The sequence below is a fragment of the Puma concolor genome, chromosome B2 (assembly GCF_028749965.1).
Source record: "Puma concolor isolate L17-30 chromosome B2, mPumCon1.1.hap2, whole genome shotgun sequence".
NCBI lineage: Eukaryota > Metazoa > Chordata > Mammalia > Carnivora > Felidae > Puma > Puma concolor.
This window is the reverse complement of record NC_141671.1, coordinates 21,593,635-21,611,615: the sequence shown is the minus strand read 5'-3', so window position 1 is coordinate 21,611,615 and position 17,981 is coordinate 21,593,635. Positions and strand designations below refer to the sequence as shown.

General features: G+C 39.0%; 1 protein-coding gene across 7 annotated transcripts in view; it reads right to left on the bottom strand.

The window, feature by feature from the left end:
• Window positions 1–1,057: 1,057 nt before the first annotated feature.
• CAGE1 (cancer antigen 1) overlaps window positions 1,058–17,981 on the bottom strand; it is a 55,321-nt gene continuing 38,397 nt past the window's right edge. For 6 of the 7 annotated variants that reach the window (XM_086706338.1, XM_086706343.1, XM_086706339.1 and 3 more), the window contains 3 exons: window positions 5,860–5,928; window positions 3,402–3,441; window positions 1,058–2,157 (listed from right to left, as the gene is read on the bottom strand). In XM_086706338.1, coding sequence (XP_086562464.1) covers window positions 2,053–2,157; window positions 3,402–3,441; window positions 5,860–5,928 — 214 coding nt within the window. In that variant the 3' untranslated portion in view covers window positions 1,058–2,052. The remainder of the gene's footprint in view (window positions 2,158–3,401; window positions 3,442–5,859; window positions 5,929–17,981) is intronic. The other variant, XM_086706341.1, reaches the window with a different exon arrangement.

Below are 17,981 nucleotides of genomic sequence, written 5' to 3'. Positions count from 1 at the left end.
GGTACTTCTGATTATAGCATCACCCACCATCAACCTACCCTTTACATCACTTTTAAGGTGATCTTTCAAAATGCATATATGACCACATCATTCCTCTACTTTAAAACTTTTGGAGCTTGAGATTTCATAAGGATAAAGTTCAGATTTTTTGGCCAGGCATACAATGCTATTCATGACCATCTTCGCCTCCTGCCATATGAAGAATGTGGGTTTTAGACATGACTTGTGGTTCATGGGATGTAATAGAGCCTATCATGCCTCTGTGCTTTGACTGTGCTGTTGTTTTCCCCTTCTATCTGTCTGGGGAATGTCCAGTCAGGGACAGATATGGCTCAGGTGTCCTGAATTTCCTTGACATAGTCCTGGGTCGTTTCATCTATGCTTCTAGCGTACCCTGGACAGTTACACCTGCACCCCACTCTAGAACAGTGTATCTATCTCCTTTGGATTATGTAGTCCTTCCTTGCCTGATTTTTCTTTGTGTCCTTGGCATCTAACATAGAGGCTGTCACACAGTTTATTGAAAGTCACTAAATGTTTATTGAAAGAAGTACAGGCTTAGACTCAGCATCCTTCAGTCATGCACCAAAGGAGGCACATTCATTTTGAGACAACCTGCAGGTAAAATATCATAAATGTCTAATAACATACATGGCAAATGTGGTGCTTAGGCACACGCTCCTGTTTGCAGACAGCCTATGTTAATCCCTCCTTTCCAAAAGTTTCATCACAATCGTGTACAGATTGCAGAACTGCAATCTGTATGTTAGCCATCTTTATGTTAATATTTGTCTTTCTCCTGTCATGTTTTTAATTTTCCCTGGAGGGGATCCTCCAGGGAAACAATATCTCTTTTTAAAACTGGAATCATTTCCAAAACTTTCAATGCTTAATTTTCTGAAACACAACACTGTCACAGCTGCATTTTTCTGTGCATTTCTCATCATTTGTCTTAAATGGTATTGCAACTTTTTGAATTTGAGAAGTTAAAATTTCTGTTTCAAAATTCACATAAGATCTGTCTTACAGAATTCCTCAGCAAAAATAACAACAATAATAATAGCTTTTATTTATTCAGCACTTCCTTCAAGTGCAGATATATATTCTCCATATATTCTTCTCTTGTACTTACCTGAGTAATTTCAGTGCAAAACTAATTTCAGCAAGCTAAAATAATTTCTCCCTTCCAATAGTTGATTCAACAGCTACACCTCCATCCTGGTTCTGGGATTTAGCAAAAGGATAATATGCATGTAGGCACATTTGTTTTTCTGATATATCTCACAAAATCAGCTGTCTCTGGTTCCTTTGTTTAAATTCAGAACTAATTCCTCAAAACTATGTTAAAGAAGAAATTATGAGTTAGGTCTCAAAGGACCAGTCCTCCCCTTTCATCTGTGTTTTAATTCCAAAGGATTTCAGAATTAGTGTCTTAAAATTTGGTTGGTAGTAGGAAGAGCTTGCCCGCCAGAAGAGAAAAACGATGTCCTACAGGCAGAAACAAAAAGTTGGAATGAGATACATTACTGTTTTTATGTGTCATTAAAGGCTTGATAATATGGAAGTGATATTGTGTGAATGAAAATAGACATTTGCAAAAGAAGCCACTTGTTCCTCTGTTTATGTTAAATATGTTTTGTCGTTCACAGGAATAAATTAGAAGAAAAGTAATCACAATTTTTAGAATGTATAATTTCATCTTTTATACAGATTTTAATGTATCATTTGTATGATTGATCTGGTTACTATACTTAGTAATGACTGTGCTCCTGGACTGGTTGATGAAAATGATTAATGTTTAATCTTCAATCCTATTTAATTTAAATAATTTCTATTTCCTTCTAAAATATCTGGCATCTAAAAAGGAAAGGAAAAAGATGTATCAAGTTTTTAGGAAACACAGGCATTCAGTGACAGGACAGCTGATTCTTGATTACATATGGCATTCTTAATTATATATACAATTCTTACTGCATAAACAGCTAATTCTTATATACATATGGAAAAGTAGTACAGCCTGTAGATGGATAAACTTCACAGATAATACCAATACTATATTTTAATAAATATTTTTGTTTGTTTCAACCTTTTTCTCATTAAGGAACATGGCAAGGAACAAGGGTGGTTGAGTTTCATCTTCCTTGGTTTGGTTGCCAGCTGGCAGAATGAAGAAAAAGGAATAGAAACAAGAATGTAAATATTTCATAAAATGACTTACCAGCACAGTATAACTAAGAACTGGTAGGTAGTATTAAGGTATTCTCATAACTCCACTATTAGAACAGCTGGGTCTCAGTGGAGCATATACAGACATGCCTTGACTATACCCCTCTTCCATAAAGCTATATCACAAATAGGCCACAGGTTTTCATGAATACATACCCTTGGCCTGGGGTAGGACAAGGGCACCAGTGGCTACATCTTATATTAGGAATTACTCCACCATGGGTAGCATTGGTCCTGGGTCCTGAGTCTGCCTAACACCCCCTCCTATTTAGTACCTATTAGGGGATAGGTGCTGGGGGATACCAAAATGAATATGAGACAATCCCTGCACTAAAAGGGTTCTAGTCAAGTTAAGGGATGTGCAAGTAGAGAACAGTAATGAAATGTTGCAGGTGCTGTTTTATCAAAGGGGACAGTGTGGGCACGTGGTAGGAAGCCAGTCAGTTGCATGTGGGAGACAGGGCAGGAGAGGCTTTATACAGGAGATGGAGCTTGAACTGGTCTATAAGTCTGTGAGGTGGGAACTGAAGTAAGAGGAGAAAAGGAATTGAGAGAGAACATTCCTGGCAGGGGAAGATGCATGGGCCATACCAGGAAGGCATAAAAATAACAGCATGTTTGGAAAATGGCAAGTGGTTAGATGTGGTTTGGTTATGATGACAAGGAGGAAGCAGTGAATGAGAAAGCTGGATAGGAGGGTGAGGGCCAGATCATAGAGGACCTTACATGCTGTGCTAGGGAGCTCGATTTGATCCAGAATGCAAGTGGGAACCACTGAGGGGTTTTATGTAGGGAAGGGGCATCATCCTTTTTGCTTCTGAAAGATCACTCTGTCTACTCTGTGGAGGATGGAAGGAAGGGGTGCCAAGCTGGAGGCAGAAACAAGTAGGAGATGACTGTCATAGGGCGGATGAGAAATGATGAGGGCCTGACATGTGGCAGTGGCTGTAGGGATGCAGTGAAGAGGATGAATACAAGGAAAATTTCAGAAGGAAGGTTCCCAGTTACAGGATGTATGATGATCAGAGGTCAAAGAGGCCTCATCTGAGGACAGAAAGGAAAGCGACACTGAACATTACTGAAATGTAACTTTAGGAACTCCTATTTAATCTTGTGCTACAGTCAAATTACATGGAAACAGAACATTCTTTATAGTGATCATCAGTATGACCTACCACGGTCAAGGACTTTGGATGATATTCTAATCTTCTTGGTCTGTAGGAGATAGAGAATAACGTTAAAAAAAAAAAAAGTGGTGGGCTAAAATAGAGACCCTAGTGAACAAGTATGCCATTATTTAATATGTTCTTGCCTTCATTTTCAAGGAGAAATTGCCATTTAGGATAGAACCATGAGCACCTAAAAGAGTCAGAGAAAGCTTTTAAGTGTGTAATATATGGATCAGTCTCATTGCAATTAAATAAAAATATTGAGCCACAGTCTTGTTGTGTTTTAACATTCTCATGGACTTCTTTAGGATAAGATTCTGGCTCTTGAAAATGATGAAGAACTAGAAGCAAAAAAAAAAAAAAAGACATCTGAAACTATTAACGTGCTCGCTTTTATCTCCGAATTTCCCACTCTTTCCACTACTGAAGACAGTCAGCGACAGGAGCACCACAATTCTGAGGCAGTGCAGAGGTAGTCTAAAGCGTGTTCCCCATGCTGAGGGGAAGCTTCAAGGATGGTGGGGGCTGAAGGCTCCTGTAAGTCTCCAGTTTTCTAAGAAACAGCCTTGACCAGCTGGAAAGGGCTCTTCTACTCCAGCTCACCCCCTGGCTTCAAAGGCCATTCGAAGTTTGGGCCTCAAATCCACTGTGAAAATAGGCTAAATAAACAACTAGCTGTACTAGTGAAATCTGTGAATTTATATGCGAATTTTCTTATTTTAAAATAAGGATGGGAAAAATATTCCACAGTTTCTGACAGCAATTCAGAGAAGATTCATATTTAGTTTAAATTAGCAACTATAGGGCATCTGTAATATGCCAGGCATCAGATTGTATTCTTTCATATTAGGGGGAAAAAATCATAGTTAACCTATCACTTTGCAAATAGTAGGATAATCTGCTAAGGGGTTTTAATTCTCAAAACATAGTTGTATTGCAAATGGTATGCTGAACATTCGTGATTCATGACATAGTCAAAACTCAACTTTAATATCTGCTTCCCATTTCTGCTTTGGACTTTCCTCACTCAAGAAAGCTTTTCCTTTGCCATTGGCTGAATATGCAGCAGGCCCAGTGATGTCGTTGGCTAACTCTAAGGTGAGGTCAGTCCTCATTGTGGGGCACGAACACAATCTCAATTCAGTAAGCAGAATGTCCGGTCTTGCATATTAATCCTTTAATCTTCATTCAAAAGTAGGACTTCTCCTCCCCCTTGCCAAGCTAAGGCATGTAGTTGGGAGCACCACCTGCCATTGAGGGTCAATTTCTGCTCCCTCTTCACTCACCATCTCCTCCATTTGCAGGAGGAGGGAGGAGAGGTAAGGTGCTGGGACATTTTTACTTGGTATGGTGACTTCAGTCTCTGGGCTTGTAGTGGCTAAGCTGACTGCGTCTGTGGAGCTTGCCACTGCTAGGGACCTCTGTCCTACAGTTCCCTTGACGAAAGCCGATGCATCTCCCTTCTGGTTGTCACCTGATACTCCATCAGCCTCTAAAAATCTGGCATTCCCTTCTGGCCTCTTGGTGCTGGTAGCCCTCCAGGTAGCTTTGGGCAGAGCCCAAGATAACTCAACTCTCTCCTGTCTGGTTCTTAAGAAATTATCACACACATCTTTTGTCCTGCTGACGAGCTCAGAGAGAACAGGCCACCCCATCACAGCCCCTCTGTGGATCTGCCACAGCTTGCTTTAGTTATCTCAGGCATGGTGTGTCACTGGTGTTCTGTTTCCCAACTTTTAGGGCATGCATATCAAAGCTCTCAAGTTGATCTTCTGGAAACCCCCACACCAGGCTTTAAGCAAAAGAGGTAGAATTACTTGGGGGCAATGGGAGCTCACAATATGATGGATTCAAAGAAATTTCTTTTCCAGTCTTCCCCACTCTCCACACTTTTTATACATTGGATCTGGCCAAGAGATAGGAGTCCTGAAAGCAGTTCTTTGCAATTTCCTTCAGAAACTCTGCACATGGGGAAACTCACTCTCACTTTGAGAACTGATAACTGTTTTTTTAGCACCTCAGGGACTAGGCCGTGAAGAATCCCATTTTAATATGCTGCTATGGTCTTAATCAACCCCATAGGGCTTGTGCATATACCTTGTAGCCTCAAAATTACAGAAATAATGTATGTATTATAAGATTTAATATTAGTGTAAGAAAATCTGGTCATAAGATATATATGTAAGCTGTTTTGGTGCAGACAAAATATTAGCTCATATCTTTATATCATCTTCCTTAGAGGTGATTATAAGTTCCATGAGGGCAGGTATTCTGGCTTTCCAATTCAAGTTCTACAAAAAACATTTATCAACCAACTATTTTATGCCAGGCAAAATACCAAGCACTTGCATATAGTGTATCTTAAATTAAGAAAAGGAAAAAAAAGTTTTTTAAATGTATTATTCATTAGACTTATGTTTTAAAGTTAAAGACATTATTATTTAGAAACAAAGAGAAAACTTACCTTGATTTTCTTGCTTTCTCTCTGGGCCTCCTAATTAAATCTTCCAGATGTTTATTTCTCTTTTCTAAACTGAAGGAAGAAACAATTGGATTTTATGACTAAAACTGACTTTTCTAAACTAATATTTTGTTGGACTCACTATGGGATTTGAGACGATAAATATAAGTGGTGATCTAGCTTCCTGTATATCATCCATCCACCTCACCGTATGAGAATTTGGGATTCTTTCCTAGCAACTCAAATTATTTAATTAATTTCTTCCTTTATAGGTTCCAGTAGTGAAGAAGGAAAGTAGATAGTAGTAAACCTATAAAGTGACAGACGTTCTATTCATTTACACAGACAGTGAGAGAACTGATCCCTTTGCTCAAGGAAACTCAACATGATCCTGGGAATAACATGTTAAAAACACAGCCCCTGGGGGCGCCTGGATGGTTCAGTCGATTGAGAGATTGAGCGTCTGACTTTGCCTCGGGTCATGATCTTGTAGTTTGTGGGTTTAAGCCCCACATTGGGCTCACTGCTGTCAGTGCAGAGCCCTCTTCAGATCTTCTGCCCCGCTGTCTCTCTGACCTTCCCCTTCTTGTGCTCTCTCTTTCTCTCTCAAAAATAAACAAACATTCAAAAGAAAAATTTTTTTAAAAGCACAACCCTTGAGCTGTGAACTGCTTTAACATGGGGGAAATGTGTAATAGTGTCGTAGGAAGGATCACAGCATGCAGGTGGCCTGTTAGAGATTTACTTGTGTTCTACTTTTATGGCTTTTAGCAAGAGAGGTACAAGCAGGTTCCCTTCTTGCCTTTAGGAGGGCAAATTCAATTAAAGTAGTCTCTTCCCAAACTCCCTTTCCCATCCAGGGACAGTTTATTAGTTTCCTGTGACTACAAAGCTGGAGGCTTGAAAAACACACCTTTATTCTCCCACGGTTCAGGAGGTCAGAAGTCTGAAATCAGATACACTGGGCTAAAGTCAGAGTGTCAGCAAGGATGTGCTCCCTCCAGGGGCTCAGAAAGAGCCTTCTTTGCCTTGTCTTTTCCCTCTCTCTGGCCTCTGTCCTAATTCCTTGGCTCCTGGTTCCTCGGCACATGGCCTTTACTCTTCCTGCTGCTTGATCACATTGCCATCTTCTGTCATCAAACTTCACTCTCTCTGCCTCCCTCTTGTAACAACAATTGGGACTGCATTTAGGGCTCACCCGAATAATGCAGGGTAATCTCACCATCTCAAGATCCTTCATTTAATCACACCTGCAAAGTCTCTTTTGCCATACGAGGGCACATTCACAAGTTCCAGGGAATGGGATTTGGATGTCTTTGGGAAACTGTTTTTCAGGCTACTATGGAGAGTAAACAGATCTGTGGAGGATAGAAAATTCTCTTGCAGAAGTCATTACCTCAAATGCCTATGGAAGAGTCAAGCAAGTATGTGAACTGAGTAAAGCCAGCTAAGTGGGGATTTGGACAAACCAGAGAACATTTGCCCCTATTGTAGAGGTCACTTTTAAGTAACAAACTTGAGCCATGAAAACTTGATCAAGGCAAAAGGGCCCACAGTGACCCCAACCTCCTGGCTGAATACAGACCCGGCCCATCAGGCAGCCTACCTCAAAATATCCATAAGCCCTAGCTGACCAATGGGTTACTTACAGCCAGGCACAGTTCCAAAAAAGGGAAAATTCCATTGGTCACCATACCACCTTACCTTTCCTCTTTAAATACAGTCCCCACCCACTACCTTGTGGCAGACAGTCAGTCTCTCCTTTGCTGTCCTGCCCACTGCTCCCTTCGGTGTATTCAATAAACTTCTATCTCCTTTGTTCTGCCTCAGGTGAATTCTTTCATTTCCCAGGCCACTGGCTTCCACTCAGTCTGGTCGCCCCACATTTGGGGGCCCCCATCTGATTGGGAGGGAATCATACTCATTCCCTGCCTAAAGGACAAAGTTGCTACTTGGCTGATGTTGCCTGATGTTGCCATGTGGGAATGTTGCAGTAATGATGTCAGATCTTAATTTTAAAGAAGAGACGGAAATCTAAATCTTTACAGGAAATCTTCCTTTTTAAATATTAGCAATATTTCAAAAATACTTTAAACATTAGATGGACCAAACAAAACATATCTGCCTTGGGATATGCCTCATGGGGTGTCATTCTGAAACCTTTGCATTATTGTCCAGAGATATCAGGCTTTTGTTTTCAAAGATTAAAGGGGAGATGTTGTCCATCCAGGAGGGGATGAAAATATTAAACAGGTCCTCTGTTTACAAACAGCTTGAGTCTGTCATGCTTCATTATTAGAGAAAATGCCATGGAATAAATCTTTGTCTTTCTAGAGCTCACAAACAACAGCCCAAGTCGTGGAGGAAAAGGATACTCAAGGAGAGAGACTAAAGGGGCTGAGTAGGTCAAGCGTCTGACTTCAGCTCAGGTCATGATCTCACGGTTTGTGGGTTTGAGCCCTGCATTCAGCTCTCTGCTGACACCTGGAACCTACTTCGGATTCTGTGCCTCCCTCTTTCTGCCCCTCCCCTGCTCATGCTCATGCTCATGCTCATGCTCTGTCTCTCTGTCTCAAAAATAAACATTAAAAACAATTTTTTTTAAGATTTAAAAAAAAAGAAGTAAAAAAGGAGAGAGAGTGAAAAGTTCTTCTAAGCGTGCTGCAAGCACCAATGTAACGTACTTATACACAGTGCTCCTGTGCATAGAGCTGAGGACAAAAAGTCACAACCTAAGGCCAGGTAGATGGAGTCATTGGTTTCCATGGGGGAAGTGATATCCTCCCTTGAAGGACACTGGCAGCTCATGCAGAAAGCCAAGCAAGCAGAGCAGCACCATCCAGCAGAATGAAAGTGCTAACTGGACCAAGCCAACAGATGGCATGATGTCCCTGCTTGGGAGTGGAAGTCAGACTTACCCATTGTAAAGTCTGTGTTAGCACTGGCATTTGTTCTTTGTTTTTGAAACATTTTTGTTAATGTATAACTGACATATAATGAACTGCACAAATTTAACATGCAGTTTGATGTTTGACATATATATTCACCCAGAGAACAATAATCACAGTGAACATAGTGAACATATCCATCATCTTCAAAATTTTGCTCATGTACTTGTGTAACCCCTCACTCCCATTCCTCCTAGTCCCCAAGTCCCCAGACAACCACTGACCTGCTTTCTCTCACTATGGATTACTTTCCATCACCTAGAATTTTATATAATGGAATCTCACATTCAGTCCAATTATTTTGACATTGATCCATGTTGTTGCCATGTACCAAGAGTTCATTCATTTTCTCTTTTTTTTTAATCACTGAGTAGTATTCTACTGTGTGGCTATTCTACAATTTATCATTTTACCATTTGAGGGACATATGGGTTGTTTTCAGCTCTGGGCTATTACAAATAAAGCTGGCATGCACAGTCATCTTTGTGTGTACACAAGTCTAGAAATACAAAGACTTATCCCATGGCATTTTCTCTAATAATGAAGCATGATAAACTCAAGCTGTTTGTAAACAGGGGGCCTATTTAATATTGTCATCTCCTCCTCATTTGGATCAACACATAGGAGTGCTGAGTCATACAGTAGTGTCTGTGTAATTTTGTAAGAAGCTGCCAGACTGCTTCTAAAATGGCTTGTGTCATATTCCATTCCCACCGGGATGGTCTGAGCTGGTCAGCTGCTCCACATCCTTGCCAATACTTTCTATAGTCAGTCTTTGAAAACTTCCAGTAGTTGTGTAGAGTTATTCATTGTGGTTTTGTCTTTTAATGATGTTGAGTATCTTTCCATGTGCTTCTTCATCATCCATATATCTTCTTGGTGAAGTATCTGTTCACCAAATCTTTGCCATTTTAATTGGGTTGTTTTCTTACTACTGAGTTTTGGGATTTGTTATATATTCTGGATAAAAGTTCTATTGTTATGATCCCATTACAATATCTCACTACCTAATCTCGAGTGCTTTTGCCCCGTGGTGGTGGCTTTCCACCCTAAGCTTTTTTCTAACCCATTTATGTAAGTAGAACCTATTTCCCCACAACCACAATAAGTTTAGTCAACATCCATCATCTCATATCAATACATGAAAAATAAAGAGAAAATAGGGGCAACTGGGTGGCTCAGTTGGTTAAGTGTCCGACTCCTGATCTGGGCTCAAGTCCTGATCTCATGGCCGTGAGATAGAGCCCTGCATCGAGCCCCATCTTGGGCTCTGTGCTGGGTGTGGAGCCTACTTAAGATTTTCTCTCTCTCTCCCTCTGCCCCTCTCCCATTCTCTGGCATGTATGCTGTTTCTCTCTTTCAGATTAAATAAACTTTTAAAAAAGAGTAAAAGTTTTTTTCCTGTGATGAAAATTTTATAATTTACTCTTAGGGACTTTAAAATATACCATACAGCAATGTTCAACTATAGTCATCATGTTTTACATTTCATCCCAAGTACTTACATATCTTATAACTGGAAATTTGTACCTTTTGACTACCTCCACCTAATTCTCATGCCTCCTCACATCCCCCACCACTGTTAATTACAAATCTGATCTCTTTTTCTATGGGTTTGGGTTTTCTTTTATTTTGTTTTTCAGATTTCACATATAAGTGATATCACATAGTATTTGTCTTTTTCTGACTTATTTCACTTAGCATAATGCCCTCAAGTTTCATCCATGTTGTTGCAAATAGCAGGATTTTCTTCTTGTTTATTACTGAATAGTATTCTTCTGTGTGTGTGTGTGTGCGTGTGTGTGTACATAACACATTTTCTTTATCCATTCATTCATCTATGGACACTTAGATTGCTTCCATACCTTAACTATTGTAAATAATGCTGCAATAAACATAAAGATACATATATCTTTTTGAGTGTTTTCATTTTCTTTGGATAAACACCAGGACATGGAATTTGTAGATCATGTGGTAGTTCTATTTTTAATATTTTGAGGAACCTCTACACTGTTTTCTATAGTGGATGCACCAATTTATATTCCCACCAACAGTGCATAAGTGTTCCTTTTCTCTATCTCCTTGCTAACACCTGTTATCTCTTGTCTTTTTGATGATAGCCATTGTAACAGGTATGAAGGCATATCTCATTGTGGTTTTGATTTTGCATTTCTCTGATGATTAGTAATGTTGAGCATGCTTTCCTGTACCTGTTGGCCATCTGAATATCTTCTTTGGAAAAATGCCTATTCAGATCCTTTGCTCATTTTAAAACTGGATTGTTTGTTTTCCTGTTATTAAGTTGTATGAGTTCTCTACATATTTTAGATTTTAACCCCTTATAAGGTATATGATTTACAAATATTTCTACCATTTTGCAGGTTGCCTTTTCATTTTGTTATTTCTTTTATCATGCGGAGTTTTTAGTGTGCTGTAGTCCCACTTCTTTATTTTTATTTTTTTGCTTTGTTGCCTGTGCTTTAGGTGTCACATCTAAAAAAATCAAGACCCATGTCAAGGAGCTTTTTGTTTTTAATTTTTTTAATGTTTTATTTATTTTTGAAAGAGTGCAAGAGGGGGAGGGACAGAGAGAGAGAGGGAGACAGAGGATCCAAAGTGGGCTCCGTGCTGACAGCAGTGAGCCCGATGTGGGGCTCCAACTCACAAACTGTGAGATCATGACCTGAGCCGAAATTGGACGCTTAACCGACTGAGCCACCCAGGCGTCCCTGTCCAGGAGCTTTTTAAGCTATCTTTTTTCTTAGGAGTTTCATGGTTCTCAGTCTTTCATTTATGTCTTTAATCCATTTCAAGTTCTTTTTTTGAATGGTGGAAAGGAGTGTTCTAGTTTATTCTTTTACATGTGAATATCCAATTTCTAAGCACCATTTATTGAAGAGACTGTCTTTTCTCCATTAGATATTCTTGGCTCCTTTATAAAATATTAGTTGACTGTAAATGTGTGAGTTTATTTCTGGGCCCTTGGTCCTGTTCCATTGGTCTATGTGTCTGTTTTTATTCCAGTACCATGTTGTTTTGGTTACTATCACTTTATAAATATAGCTTGAAATCAGAAAGTGTGATGTCTCCTGCTTTGTTTTTCTTTCTCAACATTTGCTTTAGGCTATTCAGGGTCTTCTGTGATCCTATATAAGTTTTAGGATTTTTTTTTCCTAAGAAATTTTTAATTTTGAGGAAATCCAATTATCAAATTTTATTAAAAAAAATTTTTTTAATGTTTATTCTTGAGAGAGACAGATAGACAGAGCATGAGTGAGGGAGGGGCAGAGAGATAGGGAGACACAGAATTGGAAGCAGGCTCCAGGCTCTGAGCTGTCAGCACAGAGCCCGATGTGGGGCTCAAACTCACAAGCCACGAGATCATGACCTGAGCTAAAGTCGGATGCTTAACCGACTGAGCCACCTAGGTGCCCCTCAAATTTTCTTTAATGGATTTAGTGTCTTTTCTAAATCATTGCCTAACCTAAGGTTAGAGGCATTTTCTTCTATATTTCTTCTAGAAGTTTTATAGTTTTAGCTCTTAAATTTAGATCTAATATGCATTTTGAATTTTTTCTGGCTGTAGTACAAGGTATAAATTAAAGTTTTTCTGTTTTTTAAGTTTTTTTTTAATTTATTTTTGAGAGACAGAAAGAGAGAGACAGAGAGGGGCAAAGACAGAGAAAGACACAGAATCGGAAGCAGGCTCCAGACTCTGAGCTGTCAGCACAGAGCCCGACATGGGGCTCAAACCCACAAACTATGAGATCATGACCTGAGTTGAAGTAGGATGTTTAACCCATTGAGCCACCCAAGCGCCCCAAAGTTTTTCTTTCTAAACAAATGAATATCCAAGTATTTCAGCACCATATGTGTCAAAACAATCTTTTCTCTACTTCATCATGTCTGCACCTTTAGGAGACATCAGTCACCCATATATGTGTGGGTTTGTATCTAGATTCCATATTCTGTTCAATTGATCTTTTTTCCTATTTTAACGTCAATGCCACACTGTTTTGATTATTGTAGCTTCACAGGAAGTCTTAAAATCAGGTTTTCCCCCAATTTTGTCCTTCTTTCTCAAAGTTCTTTTGACCATTCTGTGGCCCTTTGAATTTCCATATGAATTTTATTTATCTTTTTAAACTTTTTTAAATGTTTATTTATGTTTGAGAGAGACACACACACACACACACACACACACACACACACAGCATGAGCGGGGGAGGGGCAGAGAGAGAGGGAGGGGATCTGTGCTATCAGCACAGAGCCCGCTGCTATCAGCACAGAGCCTGATGCAGGGCTTGAACTCAAACCAAAGTCAAGAGTTGGACACTTAATGGGACTGTACCACCAGGTGCCCTGATTTTTTTTTTTTTAATTATTAAAGCTTTCTACTCATTACTCCATGAATATTTTATTGCACTCCACTTACTTATGTATTCTTTAATCTTCCAATAAGGACAAAAATTTCTTTCCAAAGTTCATGGACATTTTTTGTAGGGAACTTTTGTTTGCTATTATATATAGACTTTAAAATTTTATTTAGTTTATTTATAGTGTAAAGAAATTAAATTGACTTTAGAAGTTTTTCATGATTGTCAATTTTGCTAAAGTCATTTGTAAATATCAATAATTCATCTGTAGATTATTTTGGGCTTTCTGGGTAGGCAAGTATATCATTGGAAAATAATGACAATTTTGTTACTTTTATACTAATATTCACAATTTCAATTTCTTTCTCTCTTCTTAGGATGTTGGTGGGGACTGCCAGCATATTACTACATAGAATTGGCAACAACAATGGGTTTATTTATCTTGTTCCTGATTTTCAGATGAAAGAAATACTTACAGTGTTTCAATTGATTATTATATTGGCTTTGGGTTTTGGGAGGGCATGGGATGGGAACATACCCTTAATCAAAAAGTAGAAGATTCCTGGGGTGCCTGGGTGGCTCAGTCGATTGAGCGGCCAGCTGTTGATTTTGGCTCAGGTCATGATCTTGTGGTTTTGTGAGTTTGAGCCCCGTGTTGGGCTCTGCACTGGCAGCACAAAGCCTGCTTGGGATTCTCTGTCTTCTCTCTCTCTGACCCTCCCCTACTCATGCTGTCTCTGTCTCCCTCAAAATAAATAAATATAAACTTAAAAAAAAAGTACAAGATTCCCTTATTTGTATTTTTGTCATGAGCTGTACAAAAATATTTTTAATGTATACTGCTGTAGAATTTCTGAGCCTATTGAAATGCTATTTTCTGGGGCGCCTGGGTGGCACAGTCGGTTAAGCGTCCGACTTCAACCAGGTCACGATCTCGCGGTCCGTGAGTTCGAGCCCCGCGTCAGGCTCTGGGCTGATGGCTCAGAGCCTGGAGCCTGTTTCCGATTCTGTGTCTCCCTCTCTCTCTGCCCCTCCCCCGTTCATGCTCTGTCTCTCTCTGTCCCAAAAATAAATAAACGTTGAAAAAAAAAAATTAAAAAAAAAAAAAAAGAAATGCTATTTTCTCCTTTAATCAGTTAATGTGGTGGATTTTATTAATAGAGTTTTTAATGTTTCATTGCTGTGATAAATTCAATTTGCTCAGGAAGCATTGTTGTTCTTTTCATTGCTGGATTCAGTTTGTTTATTTTTGTTGAGAAGTTTTGTATCTATGTTTATGATGAAATTAATTTATCATTTATGCTTCTCAGGCTGTCCTTGTTTGCTTTTAATATTTTTTCTATAAACTCTCCATTTCATCTAATTTTTCAAAATCATTGGTATAAAGTTTTTATCATAATTAATTAATCTCTGCTGCACCTGCTGTCATTTCTCTGTTTTCATTTCATTTTGAAGTTTCTAGCAGTAAAGTCTTATTGTCAAGAAATGATCTATGTTTTTGTCTGAAGTTTCTGTATCTTATCTGCATTTCTTCAAGAGTTCAAGTGGATAAAACATTCTAGGTTGGCAGTGACTCTTATCAGCGCTTCACAGACAGTATTCCACTCTCTTCTGGCTTTTGTTGTTGCTATCCACAGGACAGAGGTCAGTCAAGCTGGTTTGCATTTGCAGATAAGGTCATTTCTCTTAAGCCTGGTTTTAAGATCCCCTCTTCCTATCTAGTGTTCTTTAATTTTACAACAACATTTCTAGGTCTTGGTTTCTTTACATTATTCTGTTCTGAAAAATCCTCCATAGTTTATTCTCCACCATTCCATTCTCTTTTTCTGAAATTCCAGGTAGTTTGGATCTTATTCCTCTGAGCAGTTTCACTTGACCTTTATTTCATATGTTTGTGTAATACAGTGTATGCATTTTTTTTCTCTTCTAACTCACTTATTCTTTCTTATTCAGTGACCAGTCTACTGTCTATCCTGTTCATTGAGCATGTATTATGTATGTATGTATTTCTGTGATACAGAGGGACTGGAAGAAGGGTCACATTAGATAGTGTGGTCATAGAAGGTCTCTGAGGAGGTGACATTTGAACAGAGACTAAAGGTTGAGAAGGGCAAAATGTCAGGTCAGGGGAAAACATTCTAGGCAGAAGAAAGAGCAAGTGTGAATGCCCTGAGACAGACAAGTCTTGCCAAGTTCTAGCAACTACAAGGAATAGGTAAGGAGAGACCAAGATGAGGTGGGAGAAAGAGTATGAGGTAAAAAAAATGCAGGGTTTTAGCAGCTGTAGTGGAGAGTTTGCATCTATATTAAGGGTGAGGGGAGGCTCTTCAAGGGTTTAATGCACTTTGAAATAGTGCTATCTAATTTGTGGCTTTTAAAATAATTTTTAGAGAGATATAATTGACATAAAACTTCATTTTAGTTTCAAATGTTCAGCATAATGCTTTAATATTTGTATATATTGTGAAATGATCACCACAATAAGTCTAGTTGCCATCTGTTACCATATAGAGTTACAAAATTTTTTTCTTGTGATGAGAAATTTTAAGATTTACCCTCTTGGCAACTTCCAAATATGCAACATGGTATTATTAACTACAGTCACCATGCTGTACATGACACCCCCATGACTTATTTTATAACTGGAAGTTTGTACCTTTTGACCCCCTTTACCCATTTCACCGCCCCCCCCAACCCCCTACCTGTGACAACCACTAATCTGTTCTCTGTATCTATGAGCTTGTTTTGTTTTAGTTTTTAGATTCCACATATAAGTGAGATCATATGGTATTTGTCTTTCTCTGACTTATTTCATTTAGCATTTCAAGGTCCATCCATGTTGTCACAAATGGTAGAATTCCTTCTTTTTTGTGGCTGAATAATATTCCATTGCATATGTACATCACATTTTCTTTTTCTTTTCAGCCATCAACAACTTCAGTTGTTTCCATACCTTGACTATTGTAAATAATGCTGCAGTGATTTTCATTTTCTTCAGATAAATACCTAGAAGTAGAATTGCTGGATCATATGGTAGTGGTATCTTTAATTTTTTGAGGAACCTCCATACTGCTTTCCACAGTGGCTGCACCAGTTTACATTCCCACCAGTAGTGCATGAGAGTTGCCTTTCTTTCACATCTTAGCCAATACTTGTTATTTCTAGTCTTGTTAATAGCCATTCTAACAGGTGTGAGGTGTCTTCTCCTTGTGGTTCTGATTTGTATGATGATTAGTGACATGAACATCTTTTCATGTACCTGTTGGCCATCTGTATGTTAAACCAGGATATTTAAAAAATTTTTGCTTATGTTTATTTATTTGGGGGGGGAGGGGCAGAGAGAGAGGGAGAGACAGAATCCAAAGCAGGCTCCAGGTTCTGAGCTGTCAGCACAGAGCCTCACGTGGGGCTCGAACCCATGAAACACGAGATCATGACCTGAGCCTAACAACCAACTGAGCCACCCAGGCACCCTGAACTGGGATATTTTTGTGAGAGGATCTACCTCTCACCAAGATGTTGTCATAGATGTGATGGGGAGGAGGGTACAGAGAACAAGTCTAAAATTCCATAGAAAACTGTCTCTGAACCAGGAATATATGGTGCAGTACTTTTATACCTGAAACTGATCTGGCCACAGGTATTACAGGGAGAGCAGTGTTAGGGAGACAGATGCTTGGTTACTTGAATCTCTGTAGCATTACGGAAAAGCTGCCTTACTCAGACTGGGAAGACAGTGAATATACCTCTGAGGAAAGGGCATTTGGGTGGAGATTTTAAGAACAGTAGGAGATAACTGAGGTGCAGGTAGCCTTAGCGTTCCAGGTGGAACAGCCTATGCTAAAGTTATGAGGCCAAAGGGAATGTGATGCATTCGAGAAGCTATAATATCTCCAGTGTGGCTGAAGGCAATGCAGGGAGTGCGGAGATGAGACTGGAGAGGCAGGCAGAAACCACATTGTGAAGAAAATTTTAGGTCATGTTAAGGATTTTTCTTTTATCTAAAAGTGGTGGAAGAAATCACTAAAAGTGTTTTAGGAGGCATGATCAGATTGATTTATATTTCAGAAAGATTACTCTGGCTGCATGCGCAAAATGGATCTCACCAAGTTCCTTCTTTTATTTAGTCTTTTAGAAAAATCAAGTGTCATTAACGGCTTTTATAAGCAAGCAGCTGTTTCTAAAATTCAAGGCATGTAAATTGAAAACTTACAGTATATCCAGTGAAAATATTTAAAGATACTTCAAACACTGCTAAATTTTAACAGAATAGCACCACCTTAAAGAAACATTGCTCTAATGATGTATTTGATAATTTTTGATGTAGCATATACCTTTTAAAAAGATCAAAACTAGGGCATCTGGGTGGCTCAGTCAGTTAAGCATCCAACTTCTGCTCAGGTCATGATCTCACATGAGTTCACCAGGATATCTGTTGTCAGTGCAGAGCCTGCTTCGGTTCCTGTCTCCCTCTCTCTCTGTCCCTCCCCAGCTTGTGCTTTCTCTCTGTCTCAAAAATAAATAAAAGCATCAAAAAATATTTTTAAAGATCAAAGCTAATTCATGATAATTTAAAAAAACTGCTTTCATGAATGTAAGAGACTATATTTGATTTAAAAAAATGATGATTCTTATCACTTAAAGCAAATCAACTCACATGATATCTGGCAGTGGTTCTTGAACTGTCCAGACATTAGAATCACCTGGACAGCTTTTGAAATACACTGATGCCCAGAACTCGCTTGTTATTTTAGTTTACTGCATCTGGGAGTAGAGTCTGAGCACTGTGATATTTTTAAAA